The sequence below is a fragment of the Macaca nemestrina genome, chromosome 19, assembly GCF_043159975.1.
Source record: "Macaca nemestrina isolate mMacNem1 chromosome 19, mMacNem.hap1, whole genome shotgun sequence".
Taxonomy (NCBI): Eukaryota; Metazoa; Chordata; class Mammalia; order Primates; family Cercopithecidae; genus Macaca; species Macaca nemestrina.
Genome location: NC_092143.1, coordinates 58,304,027 through 58,319,429, shown reverse-complemented (window position 1 = coordinate 58,319,429; position 15,403 = coordinate 58,304,027). Strand labels below are relative to the sequence as shown.

General features: G+C 36.5%; 1 protein-coding gene across 8 annotated transcripts in view; it reads left to right on the top strand.

The window, feature by feature from the left end:
* LOC105498445 (ASXL transcriptional regulator 3) overlaps positions 1-15,403 on the top strand; it is a 231,035-nt gene that overhangs the window by 90,122 nt on the left and 125,510 nt on the right. For all 8 annotated transcript variants that reach the window (XR_011616964.1, XR_011616963.1, XM_011770636.3 and 5 more), the window contains 2 exons: positions 3,692-3,809; positions 4,747-4,866. Coding sequence is in view for 6 of the 8 variants with exons in the window: in XM_011770636.3 (XP_011768938.2) it covers positions 3,692-3,809; positions 4,747-4,866 (238 nt within the window). In the remaining 2 variants the exon portion in view is untranslated. The remainder of the gene's footprint in view (positions 1-3,691; positions 3,810-4,746; positions 4,867-15,403) is intronic.

Below are 15,403 nucleotides of genomic sequence, written 5' to 3'. Positions count from 1 at the left end.
GCTGCCTACTTAGATGAGAGGAACCCGGTACGTAGAGCCTGCACTGAGGGGAAGTGCGGAGGTCAGCTGGAGAGAGCGTGGTTTATGTCAGTGTTGAACGTAGTTTCAAAGGCCTCCCAGCAAAAGCCTCTTATGCATCCACTAATGCAGGCCATACAAATCTAGCAGTTGGCCCTCTGCCTCCCAAAAGGTTATGATGTCATGGCTGTGACAACACTGGTTAAGACAACTTTGCTCTAGTCTTTCATTCCTATTCTCAATCCTAATCCTGGGGAACTCAGGAGAAAAAGAAAGAGGAAACAAAGGAATAACAAAACCAGAAAACCCTTCCCCAGTGAAATTCCTGATTTGAGACATAGGCATGGTATGGGGAGGGTAGAAGGGAAGCTTTGTATTTGACCTCATGTTTTTCATCCTGAATATAAGTCCTCCGATCTTTATAAAGCCTTGGCAACCATTTTGGAGTTCTTTGCTTTCTCTGTAAACTCCCTACTCCTTTTTTTCCATCTACTCTGTTTTGTTTTTGTTTTTGTTTTAATTTCTGTAGTAATCAAAAGTTATCCCTGCTAGTGGATATGATGCTATTTTTTTACTTATTGGAGACCCCACAATTTTCACACAACCAGTTTCTTCTTGTCATTTATGTCTCACCTCCTTTGTTGCCTCCAGAGAGGCCATTTCTGACATCCCACTCTAGATTGGTTCTCCCCACCCAAGTTACTCTACTTCCTCTTTCTGGCATAATTTTCTTAGCACTTGTATGTGAGTGAAACACTTATATGATTTCATGTATTTCCTTGTCAATCCTTTACTAAAATGTGGAATAATGAAAACTACTCTCATGTTCACCACTATGGATCAGCAGCACTTATGCTATCGTACAGCTGAATAGGGTCTCAAAAATGCGTTGGTTGCAGAAAGGATAAGTTATATAAATAACAAAAAATGACATTTGTTGAGTATTTACTATGTGAGGTAAACTCTGATAACCACTGTTGTGCAGATTTTCTGTTTAAAGCATCTTGCCTGCGCTGCTGCCTCTGTTTTGTAGGGACATTGACCCAAGTCATTTACCCAGCAGCTAGTTAGTTAAATCTTTCTCTGACTCTACAACTCCTTAACCACTGCATCACACTGCCAATTTTTCAGAAAATTCTGAAATTCTGTAAAATTCTTCTGTAATCCCAGTACTTTGGGAGGGAGGCAGGGAGATCGCTTGAGGTCAGGAGTTCAAGACTTGCCTGGCCAACATAGTGAAACCTGTCTCTACCAAAAACAAACAAACAAAATACTAGCCAGGGGTGGTGGTGCAAACCTGTTATCCTTGCTACTTGGGAGGATGAGGTGGGAGGATTGCTTGAACCCAGGAGGCGGAGGTTGCAGTGAGCTGAGATTGCACCATTGCACTCCAGCCTGGGCATCAGAGCGAGACTCCATCTCAAAAAAAAAAAAAAAAAAAAGGAAAAAGAAAATCTTTTTATACAGTAGGCATTTAGTTTTGTTTGCCTACAGACACATAGTGTGTGTCAGGGCTTTTAAAAAATATTGTACTGAGAAACAGTCAGGTGGTCTGATCAGGAAACATATATTCAAAAAACATCATACAAACAGACTCAGTGTTAGTCACCTTCCTTTATCCTTGCCTTGTCTTTTTAAAATTAAAAATTGCTACAGGTTTTTATTCTTACATTATTTTTATTATGGCTTTCTTCTGATTACTAATTTTTCTATAGCAGAGTCCTCTCAGCTCTAGAAATTGAGGTCAAAATTTTCATTGCTTTAATTATTATTTACCACAAATGCTCTAAAAAGACATGCCAGCTTTGACTTAATGATTCCAGCTTCTAGTTAGTTCATCTTTTTTTCCCTAAATATTTTCTAAAATAAACTCTCTAACCACACACACACACACACACACACACACACACACACACACACACACACACAGTATTTTTAAAATGCCTAATTTTTTTCTCCATGAGAAGTAGTTTAAATATATGCTATAAAGGCTCCTAAAAATTGATCACTCTTTGTGCAGGCTTAATTGTTTTGTGAAGTCTTACATAATGGGGAGAGATGGACTTAATTGTAATTTAAATTGCTATGTTGCTGTGTTCTGTTTTATTATTGGATTGTTAGGTTAATTTCTATAAAGTACGTTGAATCCTTATACAGTGCTAGACAGATTGATTCAATTATGTGCAAAATTTATGTGCAATTATGTATACATCTTGAAGAAAGAGTAAATGTCTTAAATATTTTATAACACATATGTCCTCATTAAATGTATTATTGACAGCAGGCTAAAGGTGAGAAGGAAGGCATATTATTAATCTTTGTATTTTTTGCCCCTCTCCCATGTATAGTAGCTGGGTACTTTATGAAAACTTAGTAAATGTAAGAATCAAAGAAAAGATGTCTTATGTTATCATTAACAACCATATCATTTGTAATAGATTTCCCAAGCTTTTACTTTCTCATCAGGCTTTAAATCTTATCTGAATAAGTTGTATGTATAATTTAAATGCTTTCTCTCATTTAAATGGTATTTAATTTTCACTTCTGTAATTATTTGGTTGCTAAATCTTATGGTTGACAAGTTGGACATTGGCTAATACCCTTTGCAAATAAAAGGACATCGGTTTTTGACAGCAAGGGAAAATACAGTCAAGGCAGTCTTTCAGGAGATTCTGACAACTCTCAGTTGAAGAACATTAATCAAGTAACTGGGATGTTGTAAAATTGGTAGAAATTACACAGAAACTAGGAATAAAAAGGATTGAGACCGTATGAAGCCAGCCTTTTAACCTTTTGAGGAGTTTTAGCATTCCTATGGCTGTGAATTTAATGGCTTTTCAGTTTCGTGTGCTTAAGACCCTTTTTATTACAGGTAATTTTCTATATAAAGTGATCAGCTAGATAAGCTGTATTTCAAAACTTTTAAATGTCTTTTATTACATTATCATCACCGTGGTCGATTCATTTATGAAACACAAAGTGCTCCCATTTGGAGAGATTTATTCTCATATTCATTTTTTCCTGGATTTGCTAGAACCTGTCATGTTCGTGTTCTGAAGGTTAATGCCCAAAGTCAAGCAGACAGAAGCCAAGTGCTGCAAGGTTTCCAAGATTAGGACTGATTCCCTTCACAGAAATAAATGATTCCTGCCATGTTCAGTGATTTTGTGCAGTGCTCCCCACGGCTGAGTGAGTGCATCAATACTGTAGTCCTTACATGCTGTACATACTGATGACACTCAGTGTTAACTTGATTGACTGAGCGGTGCGCTGGAGAGGACGCACCTGCGAGAGAAGTGCAGACACATATATTTTTATCCTGGTTTCGAAACATTTATTTTACATTCATTTGACTTGGGAGCCATAGTTTCAAATTCCATGGACTCTCAAGCCACAGTGCTAAGGTAGAAGAAACCATTAAATGCTGCTTTGTTGTTAGAATTATACCGAAAATGGTCTCGGGCTTATACCCTTTGCCAAAGCCTGATTTTATGCTTTTAAGGGAAAATGACATGAAGGTAACTATTAAGAATCCTGAGAAATTAAGGGCTCTGTGGAATTTAAGTCTCTTAAGAGGTTCTGTCTAATGATGGGCAAATGAGTCATTTAATTCAATTATGAGCAATTATTTTGGCTATATTTTTATGTCATATCTTTTGATTATGTTTTGTAGGCTTTGAGGCAGCAGCAGAAAAGAAGAAATGGAGTCTCAATGATGGTAAACAAGACTGTTCCTCGTGTTGTTTTGACACCATTGAAGGTGTCTGATGAGCAGTCGGATTCGCCTTCAGGTAAAGAGCTGAAATACCATATGCTTGGCCAGTTTCTTCCTGGAGGAGACCTCCTCACTGAGAGAGATGTCATGATTTTTTTCTGAAACTGAGTAATACTACCACTTAAGGTTTGGTTTAATTTTTTTATACCTTTGACTCAGTGATTCAAAAATATAGACTATTTCCAGTTTAGAAAAGAAAAATGTACCAGCTTGCTCGTCATCAGCAAATGAAGACAGTAGGTGTAAGAAAATGTGTAGGTGAATTTTGTGGTTGCTGTTGCTTTGGCTTTTGTTTGAATGTTGAACTTTAAGGGTGGACCACATGCTGATGTATAATACCATCAAAAGCAGTTCTTTGTGAGTGTGAATTTGTTCTTCAGTCCTGTGCTGCAAAATCAGAAATCCTTTATTAGTTTTTGTGTTCTGGCAGCATTCTTCTCACCCCAGTGCAGCCCTGACCTTTTCTTCTAATTTACCTTCTGTCACTTTATCAGTTATGTACTATTCTATTTATTGTAGATTAACGTTTGTATTTTTTGTTCCTACTTCAACATAAAGTTATTTATAAAGGTATAATCTCTCCCTCTCTTCAAGATTCCTTTCTTCTTCATCTTCCTGTCTCTGTCTTGTATTGTCTCAAAATGGCATAGTATTGTTCAAGCTTATTCGTGTATTTTACAAAAGACCTGACTCTATTTCTTTTAAAAGCTATCAGATCAGTGAACGTAGTTTTGACTCCACTATTAGGCCATCTGTTCTTGCTTTTTGTTCTGTTTGATTGATTTATTGGGCTTCTTTTTTTATATCCAGTAGGGGAATCAGATTGTGGCCAAAGGTAGTATATTAACTCTTAGAAAAGGAGATTATATCTACAGTTCCTCAAACAATTTTAGATTTTTCTTTTCGAGGACAGCTAGAGAAGATAATGACATAATAACTATTTCCTTTTTTAGGATCCGAATCTAAAAATGGTGAAGCAGACAGTTCAGATAAAGAAATGAAACATGGGCAAAAATCTCCCACTGGAAAACAAACAAGTCAGCACTTAAAACGATTAAAAAAGTCTGGTTTAGGTGAGTGTTTAATAGACTATGCCATTTCACATTTTAGAAATTTATGTTTCTTCAAATAAATTATCTAAAATTCTCAGAACATTTTTTTAATGATTAAACAAGGAAATTAAAATTTCCCTCCATTTATCAAAACCAAAAAGGGTGCTAAATAAGGAAACATTGTAGTTACAACTGAATGGTCTTAAGCCTATTACTAAATTTGTGAATGATAATATTGGATGAAGCAGAGGGTAAAGATAAGAGACTTAAAATTGATACATGTAAAATAATTATCTGCCGGGTCGTGATTCTATCTAATGTGTAGTGCTTTGTCTGTGCAGCGAGGTTATACTTTATTGGAATATGCTGTATTGGAAGAAAAAAATGCAACCTTTATAAAGGGTTCACTGAACTGGAGAGTACATTGTCCGTGGCGTCTGCTGCAGTAAAATTGCTCTTCCTTGCTTTTTGTCTATGCTTCTTAAAATATTTAGTAGTGGCTCTCTGAAAAAATAATGTAAAATTGCTGAGAAATGTGGGAGGCACAGGCCACAGGTCTTTCAAGTCAGCACCAGGTTTTCTTCGACATACTTCTTTCCTGATAACTTTTCATCAGGAACCCCCAACAGCATTCAGGCAGAAAAGAGCATGAGAATTAAGACAGAAATAAACATATCCTGGTTTGAACACTAGAATTCTCAACTGCCACTGCCTTGTTGCTGCACCTGGATCCTGATGGCTTCATTTCTCTCTCTGAGTTGTTTTACCTGTGAATAGGGTCATGATAATAACCTGGATCATTATAATATTTTGTAAAATGTTTGGCAGAAACTACAGATTTATTGATGTGAACTTTATTACCTGTTCGGCCACTTACTTTCTTGGCAACTTGAGATAATTCTTATTTGCAGAGTGTATCTGTTTATAAAATTCAAGATTTTATCTGATTTTTTTTTGGTAAAGTTCTTTCAATTGTTACTCTATGACAGACATATTTGCTAAATCTTGGGACATACTTCCAATAAAAAGACTTTAAATAGGATTTATTTATATTTAAATAAGAGACCTTTAGGAAAGCAGAATCTTTTTTATTTAAAATCTTTAAATACAGCATAATTCTCTGTTTTGCATTATTTTCAAGGCTAAATAATTTTAGTTATTCTCTAGCCCAAAATAATGTGTGTTTGTGTATAACCATACTTACCTATACATTGACATATTCTTTCCTAGTACTCTGGGTGTTGTAAAGTAAGTATTTTAATGTAAGTAGCTTCTGAAATAGAAAACTATAGTGGGAGAATGATATATAAAGAATATACCAAAAATCCAAAACAGTACCACATTATCATACACTAAGGAATTTAAACGTCAGTGACCTTTAGTTAAAAACAGTCGGCTGCCAACCTTCATAAAGTTAGTGCCATGTAATGAGTGTATGAAAATTTAAGGCACAGGGGCATCCCCATTTATTTCCTTAGTTACTTCAGTACTGAAAGTTACTAAGGTGTGCCATTATCAGGATCCTCTCAGGGGCTCAGATCTTTAGTCATTCTTTTTTTCTTTTTTTTTCTTTTTTGAGACGGGGTTTTGCTCTTGTTGCCCAGGCTAGAGTACAGTGGCACCATCTCAGCTCACTGCAACCTCTGCCTCCCGGGTTCAAGTGATTCTCCTGCCTATTCAGCTGGGATTACAGGCACTGCCACCATACCCAGCTGATTTTTGTATTTTTGGTAGAGACAGGGTTTCACCATGTTGGCCAGGCTGGTCTCAAACTCCTGACCTCAGGTGATCCGCCTGCCTCTGCCTCTCAAAGTGCTGGGATTGGGGAGTGGGCCACCATGCCCGGCCCAGGATCTCTTGTATTCTGATTTTTGTATCTTGAAGTCCATGCTCAATGAATTAAGAGAATCAGAATTTGTTTTAATACTGAAAGTCAACTGAAAGATATAAAGACTGATACACAAGTCTGCTCTTAGGAAATCCTGCATGCCACTAAACGTCTTATATGTTAGATATCGTGTTGCTGAAGGATTTCGGCAAATTGTTAGCAAATTAAAAGGTAATGAAGGAGTGCCCCCTGATATTTCAAACCTGCTTTGTTCTAGACTATAAAGTAATGGAGATAATGAAACTAATGGAGGAATGGAGAAGTGAAGTCACATTCACTGGCCATATGTAATGGAATGGTCTAGGTATTTTAACATAAGTTATGTCTTTTCATTTTACTTCAATTTTGTACAGTAGAATGACGTCTGTTTTACAGCCGAAGGAACTGAGATCCTGAAGGTTTAAGGAGGTTGCATGAAAATGACACAACTAAGTGATATAGGCCAAGACATATCTAACTCCAAAGTCTAAGCCGTTCATTCTGGATAGAATCTGAATGTTAAATCATCTAACCTATATTTTAGACCTGTAGGCGCCACTGAGGGAAACACAAGAAATGACATGGTGAGACTACCATAGGTGTTAAAGTGCAGGTCTAACTACACATGGAAGGAGAGCTAGCAATTGTAAGATTTCTCACCCTATTCTGCATCAAACACAAGGAGGAAGAAGGTGGGATTTAAAATAAGCCAGCTGAAGTACAATTCTGTCAAAGGTAAACTGCAGGTGTTTACTGGGTAGGAACTGTGACTGGCTGACTAACCTATCCAGCAGCTGAATGGAATGGCTTATTTTGTGTAAATGAAGTCAGTAGTATTTTCGAAATTTCCAATATATGCCCAGCAGTAGAAAATGAAAAAGCATGGATTGAAAGGACGGTCCTTAAATATAACCATGTCCAGAAAATAACCCTTTTTTTTTTTTTTTTTTTTGAGACGCAATCTCGCTCTGTGGCCCCAGACTGGAGTACAGTAGCACAATCTCGGCCCACTGCAAGCTCTGCCTCCCGGGCTTCACCCCGTTCTTCTGCCTCAACCTCCCGATTAGCTGGCATTACAGGCGCCCGCCACCACGCCTGGCTAATTTTTTGTATTTTTAGTAGAGACAGGGTTTCACGGTGTTAGCCAGGATGGTCTCAATCTCCTGACCTCGTGGTCCGCCCACTTCGGCCTCCCAAAGTGTTGGGATTACAGGCGTGAGCCATCGTGCCTGGCCGCCCGTGTCTTTTTTAGACAGTAATGTTTTTAATGCCCTGTTAGAATCAGACTGATATTTAATACTCTGTAAGGCATACTTACATACATTCTGCTCTTTGCCATTAAGTTGTTAACTCCTTGGAACAGTGGCCTTTCTGTCCACATCTGTAGTCCTTACTACAACCATCATAGCCCTTCTGTTTAGTAGGTTCTCAATGAGTTTGGAATGAATGACTGATTCTAATTAACTGAATGACCTAGAAGTTTGGATGAATGAATGACACATTCTAGGGGGTCCAGCATAGTGAAGTTTCTCCTATCTTCTTGAATGAAAATGGTCCTGTGTTTGTGGAGAAGGTCATTCTTTGTATACCAGCGTGTAGCAGATCCAATGCAAAGGAGTGATCCCCCCTCATATCCTTTAGCCAGCCAGATAGAGACAGCCTGTATTCCCTATTCTATTTTTTTTCCACCTGAGTTAGACATCTGATTCATATGGTCTTGAAATGAGGTTTTTTACTTTACTTGCCTTCTCTAGGTAGTAGTGGGTATGTATAAGTCCTAACCTGTTGAAACCATGCTGAATTAAAACAAATGCTGTAAGTCTGTTCTAATTTAAGTTAATAATTCTGAAACAAAATCCAGTGAAAACCAGAGTTCAGGGTATAAGTGTACAGTTTTTTTCTCATTGTGATATTTTCCTAAAAGGATACAAAGTTCTTCTAATTGTCCCCTAAGTGCCTCCTCTTGATTTCTAGCAATTAGTTGCTTTATCAGATTGCAAGGTATTCACTCTGTGCAAGGCATGGGTTTCACTTGGGCCTTACATCTAAGGAGTGTAGCCCAAGACACAATGGACCCCAGTATGTTCTCTCAACACTCTTCAGTACAGGAGGCACCATAGGCCCCCTCAGACTCTCTCATGCTCAGCTTCCCTAGAGAGGGTTAGAAGCACACAATAAAACAAGAATAATAATAAGAAGCTTCAAAATTTCTCAACCTCAGTTTTAAATCTTAAGTTGAAAATAAAAGAAAAAAATTTCCTCAGTCATTCTAATTCTGATGGTAATCTCAAAGTTCTCCTGAGAAATATACCACCCAGCTTGGGAAGCTACAACTGTTGATGTAGGTTTTTGGTTTTGTTCTGTTTGTTTGCCCACGGCCAGGGTTATGCATGAAAACTATGATGATATTTCTTTGAGTAGCCCACTGATTGAATAGACTTGGTCACGGGGTGAGTGCAGTTGAAAAATATAGTGCTTCTAAAATGGTGTGTATTTCTCTGATGAGGTTATAAAGAAACAAAACAAAACTTTGGTGGTCCCTTTCCTATTTCTTAATCAAGTACAATAGAAAACACTGTTCTGATATGCATAAAACAAATGCTAACAATATCTACAAGGACTCCTTTATTATAGACCTTGAAAATTATTATAACAGTAAATGTTAAACTACCAAATAACCAGGCAGTAGAAACTTCATCTGCTGGGATGAAGGGTAGGTGCCAGCTGCAAATGCGGTTAGAAGCATATGTTTTTCTTGCCTAATCAGTTGTTTAAATAATACCCTCTCTCCTTGCCTTACCAAAGGATAAACCACTTAAAACCCTCTCCCATGAAGATTTCTGAGACAATCCTAGTACATTATCATCTCACTGTCTTCATGGCACTTAGAACACAGATTTGTGAATACTTTAAACTTTCTTTAGTAATATACTCTTACCACTTGTTTTCTATATCTTGATATCTTACAATTTTCCCTAACTAAAATGTAAGTTCCTTGAATTCAAGGTCATTGACCTAAAGTAGTTTTAATTATACTTCTTCCTACGCAATCACGCAATCACACGGTAAGAGTTTAAAAAGTGCTTGCTAAACAAATGTAAGCTTCTAATGGATGTCTCCAAGGGGGGTTTAATACATGTCCGTGGTGGGCTTAACTTCTGGGATTCATTCCAATGTATTTTATTTGGTTTAATGTCTTCGGAGTGAAGAATTATAGCTTTGTTGGTTTATAAAATGGTACATACTCTTTAAATAAACCAAAGCATAAATATAAAAATAAAGTTTGAATAATAACCGCACATCTTTTCATCCAAAATAATTATCTCCAGTGCATTATAAACGTTATTTGACATTTCTTACTGTGTATCTATAGCCAGAGATATTAGAAAACCTGTATTACACCATTTTAATTAAAAGTACAAAATTTAATTAATTTTATATTAAATAATAAAAAAGTAAAAGTAAAAAACAAAATTGTTAAATATTGCCACAAAAAAAGTTTTCTCCAGAGTTATTACAAATATGAGAAACTGAAATAAGAATGATTACCTTTTTAACTACTCATTTCAACTTTGGACAATATATTTATAAAAAGATAGGGAAATAATTACACTACAGAGCTTCCTACCTGCATGTTTTTGTTACAATATTTTTTGAATATCGAAGTTGATAACATTTATGTTCTATTTGTTTAACCATAATTCCTATAGTTCATTAACCCTGGTACTAGATTTTAATGGACTCAGTGCTCCATGTAGACTTTTTACACAATTTCTTCATTTATGAAGACTACATTGATTCATGTTGTATATTGATTAGATTTTGCCCTCTGATAGATATTTTTCCCATTAGATTTTATTCTTTGGAAGCTGATTTTTCTTCTCTGAGCGCCACTTAATTTAATTTCATTTTAGAGACATAGTTTCGCTCTGATGTGCAAGCTGAAGTGCAATGATACCATCATAGCTTACTGCAGCCTCAAACTCCTGAGCTCAAGAAATCCTTCTGCCTCATCTTCCCAAGTAACTGGGACTACAGGCATGCGCCATTATGCTAGTGTGTGTTTGTTTGTTTGTTTGTTTGTTTTAGATACAGGGTCTTGCTGTTTTTCAGGCTAGTCTGGATCTCCTGGCCTCAAACAGTCCTCCCACCTCAGACTTTTGAGTAGCTAGGATTACAGGCGTGAGCCACTACACCTAGCAGACCTGTTTGTCAGAATCGTTCCTCTCTAATTTCTTGAGATCGTGAGGAACTCTTTGGGTTAGAACTCTGTGTTTGAGCAGTGCTTCTTGTCTGCCTGGTCTGCCTTTTGCGTGTGCTTCTCTATGTGAGTGTGTCTGTGTCGCTGTGTGTGCACACTTCATGCATTATCCTTGTATGGGCTCCCTTCTGGGAAATGTGAGTCCGGAAGCCAGCAGACTACCCAGTGATCAACAAGTGTTCTGGAGCCTGCAACTTTCACAGGTTGGTGGTCTTCGAACTCCCTGTGGCCAAATAGAGAATTTCCCTCACCCTAGTGGAACACATTCCCCATGAGTTTTATCATGAGATCAGTCGGGTGTCTTCTTGTATAGCATAGACTGTGGCAATGTAGCAATTGTTGCTTCTTTTCTCCTTTGCCCTACCTCAGACCCTCTAGGCCAAGTGTCTGGGAATTAAACGCTAAAATGACTACATCTTTTTTCCTTCTCTGGGTACTGTTGGGAGATATGAGGTACCAACTTTAATGAGATAAGACAATCATATATAATTGGATTGTTCTTAAGCCAATTAAGAGTACACGTGTAAGGATAATTAAAATGGAATTAAACATCCTTTGTGGCAAGAAATTTAGTTCATCTTCTTTGTCTTTGTTCCAAAATCATAAAACGTATTTTTGCTTAGGTGGACATCTTTGAAATAGTTCTTCTTTTGACTTTGTCATAAAAGACTATGTGCCTCTCTGAAGCATCTTTATTCTGATATTCTTAAACATTTCATACCATACTAAATAATAGCAGTGTAAGTTCCTATTTCTCACATTGCTCATAACATGTTTCAGAAGTAGAAAATAAAAAGTTTTACATTTTTCTCAGTTTTCTAACGTTTCCTCCAATCAGAGTCACTCTCAATAAATGACCTCAACTCTGTTACATGAGAATATTTATGCCATTTAATAAGAATTAAGCAAAATTTTTTTCATATATATGTATTTTTTAACATTTTTGCCTCTAGGTTTGGCCTTTGCCTCTACTTCTGAGAAGAGAAGCTTCTTCCTAATTCTGGTGTAAGGTTTTTATTGTGAAATATTTCAAACATATAGAAAAATATATATGCTAGTAGAACAGACGCCTGCATACCCGACATCTCAACTCAACAAATATTAGATTTTTTGAATAGAAACAACTTGTAAAATTTTATGTATTTGTGAGATTGGCTAGTACAGTCTCTCTCATATCGTCCTACTTCTCTTTCTTTTGTAATAAATGTTATATTATTTTTATAAAGTCAGTTGAAGAGGTTTTTTCTTTTTTTCTGAAATATGTATGTAATGAAATAGGGAGTTCCAGAGTCAAGAAAGTAAGTCTCCCTCCCCACATACAATTTATCTTTAGAGCCGTTTATAATTTGTATAATTTGTGCTTTGTGTATTTGTGGGAAAGAGGGCACAAATTCAGTTTTTAAAAAGTTTTTACACATTTATCTTTCTCTTTTCAGGTTAAATTTGGAAATGTATAAAACTTAATTTGTCTTCAATGACATTGCAAAGAGTCATAATAATATGCTTTTTAAAATCTACTTTTAATTATAATTACATCTACCTTTAAATATGTACTCTCTCAAGTATTGTGTCCTTACCTTTCATTCCTCTTCACATTTGTTTATACCATCTCAGGCCAGAGATGTCTTTTAAGAGCTTAATAAAAAATATTTTTTATTGTTGATGGTTTTCATTATTGTTTTCTGTTTAATGAATGTCTGCTTTTTTCTTTTCATCTTTCCTTCTTTCTAATTATTCTTTAGTTCATTCATTAACTTCATTATTTTTACATGTAAACTTCTAATTTTCAGTTTTCTTCTACCCTCTAATATATGCAATTTACCTTGAAAATCAGTTGAGTGGCATTTTAAAAAATTTGGTACCATTAAAAATTCAAATACTTTATAATTTCCGTTACAGTTTTTTTTTTTTCTGTAACGTGTAAAGTACATACAAGTGTGCTTTTGAATGTCTAAACATATAATGGACGTGTGGGGTATTAGATAATTGATACCTTTGTAATATGGTACTGTATTTAATTTCTTTTGGGGCAGAAAGATGAGGCTTTCGATTATTCTTCAGTATCTGTTGAGACTCACTGGACAGTTGTGTTATGTTTTGTTTTCTTGTTGCTTTTGAATGCTGGGGAAAAAACTCCTTTCTCTAATGGCTCAGTACAATGCCCTGTGTTAAATTTGTTGGTTCAAGATTGATTATTGAGTTGTAAAAGTGCTCTGTAACCTTAAGACAATTTTTTTTTTGATCCAATCTATCAGGTTTTGGTAATATATGTTAAGACTTTCTGTTCCTAACTGAATACCCTTGATTTCTTTCTCTTGCCTAATTGCCCTAGCCAGAACTTCCAACACTATGTTGAATAGGAGTGGTGAGAGAGGGCATCCCTGTCTTGTGCCAGTTTTCAAAGGGAATTTTTCCAGTGTTTGCCCATTCAGTATGATATTGGCTGTGGGTTTGTCATAAATAGCTCTTATTATTTTGAGGTACGTTCCATCAATACCGAATTTATTGAGCGTTTTTAGCATGAAGGGCTGTTGAATTTTGTCAAAAGCCTTTTCTGCATCTATTGAGATAATCATGTGGTTCTTGTCTTTGGTTCTGTTTATATGCTGGATTATGTTTATTGATTTGCGAATGTTGAACCAGCCTTGCATCCCAGGGATGAAGCCCACTTGATCATGGTGGATAAGCTTTTTGATGTGTTGCTGAATCCGGTTTGCCAGTATTTTATGAGGATTTTTGCATCGATGTTCATCAGGGATATTGGTCTAAAATTCTCTTTTTTTGTGTGTCTCTGCCAGGCTTTGGTATCAGGATGATGTTGGCCTCATAAAATGAGTTAGGGAGGATTCCCTCTTTTTCTATTGATTGGAATAGTTCCAGAAGGAATGGTACCAACTCCTCCTTGTACCTCTGGTAGAATTCAGCTGTGAATCCATCTGGTCCTGGACTTTTTTTGGTTGGTAGGCTATTAATTATTGCCTCAATTTCAGAGCCTGCTATTGGTCTATTCAGGGATTCAACTTCTTCCTGGTTTAGTCTTGGAAGAGTGTAAGTGTCCAGGAAATTATCCATTTCTTCTAGATTTTCCAGTTTATTTGGGTAGAGGTGTTTATAGTATTCTCTGATGGTAGTTTGTATTTCTGTGGGGTCGGTGGTGATATCCCCTTTATCATTTTTAATTGCGTCGATTTGATTCTTCTCTCTTTTCTTCTTTATTAGTCTTGCTAGTGGTCTGTCAATTGTGTTGATCTTTTCAAAAAACCAACTCCTGGATTCATTGATTTTTTGGAGAGTTTTTTGTGTCTCTATCTCCTTCAGTTCTGCTCTGATCTTAGTTATTTCTTGCCTTCTGCTAGCTTTCGAATGTGTTTGCTCTTGCTTCTCCAGTTCTTTTAATTGTGATGTTAGAGTGTCAATTTTAGATCTTTCCTGTTTTCTCTTGTGGGCATTTAGTGCTATAAATTTCCCTCTACACACTGCTTTAAATGTGTCCCAGAGATTCTGGTATGTTGTATCTTTGTTCTCATTGGTTTCAAAGAACATCTTTATTTCTGCCTTCATTTCGTTATGTACCCAGTAGTCATTCAGGAGCAGGTTGTTCAGTTTCCATGTAGTTGAGCGGTTTTGATTGAGTTTCTTAGTCCTGAGTTCTAGTTTGATTGCACTGTGGTCTGAGAGACAGTTTGTTATAATTTCTGTTCTTGTACATTTGCTGAGGAGTGCTTTACTTCCAATTACGTGGTCGATTTTGGAGTAAGTACGATGTGGTGCTGAGAAGAATGTATATTCTGTTGATTTGGGGTGGAGAGTTCTATAGATGTCTATTAGGTCTGCTTGCTGCAGAGATGAGTTCAATTCCTGGATATCCTTGTTAACTTTCTGTCTCGTTGATCTGTCTAATGTTGACAGTGGAGTGTTGAAGTCTCCCATTATTATTGTATGGGAGTCTAAGTCTCTTTGTAAGTCTCTAAGGACTTGCTTGATGAATCTGGGTGCTCCTGTATTGGGTGCATATATATTTAGGATAGTTAGCTCTTCCTGTTGAATTGATCCCTTTACCATTATGTAATGGCCTTCTTTGTCTCTTTTGATCTTTGATGGTTTAAAGTCTGTTTTATCAGAGACTAGTATTGCAACCCCCGCCTTTTTTTTGTTCTCCATTTGCTTGGTAAATCTTCCTCCATCCCTTTATTTTGAGCCTATGTATGTCTCTGCATGTGAGATGGGTCTCCTGAATACAGCAGACTGATGGGTCTTGACTCTTTATCCAGTTTGCCAGTCTGTGTCTTTTAATTGGAGCATTTAGTCCATTTACATTTAAGGTTAAGATTGTTATGTGTGAACTTGATCCTGCCATTATGATATTAACTGGTTATTTTGCTCGTTAGTTGATGCAGTTTCTTCCTAGCCTCGATGGTCTTTACATTTTG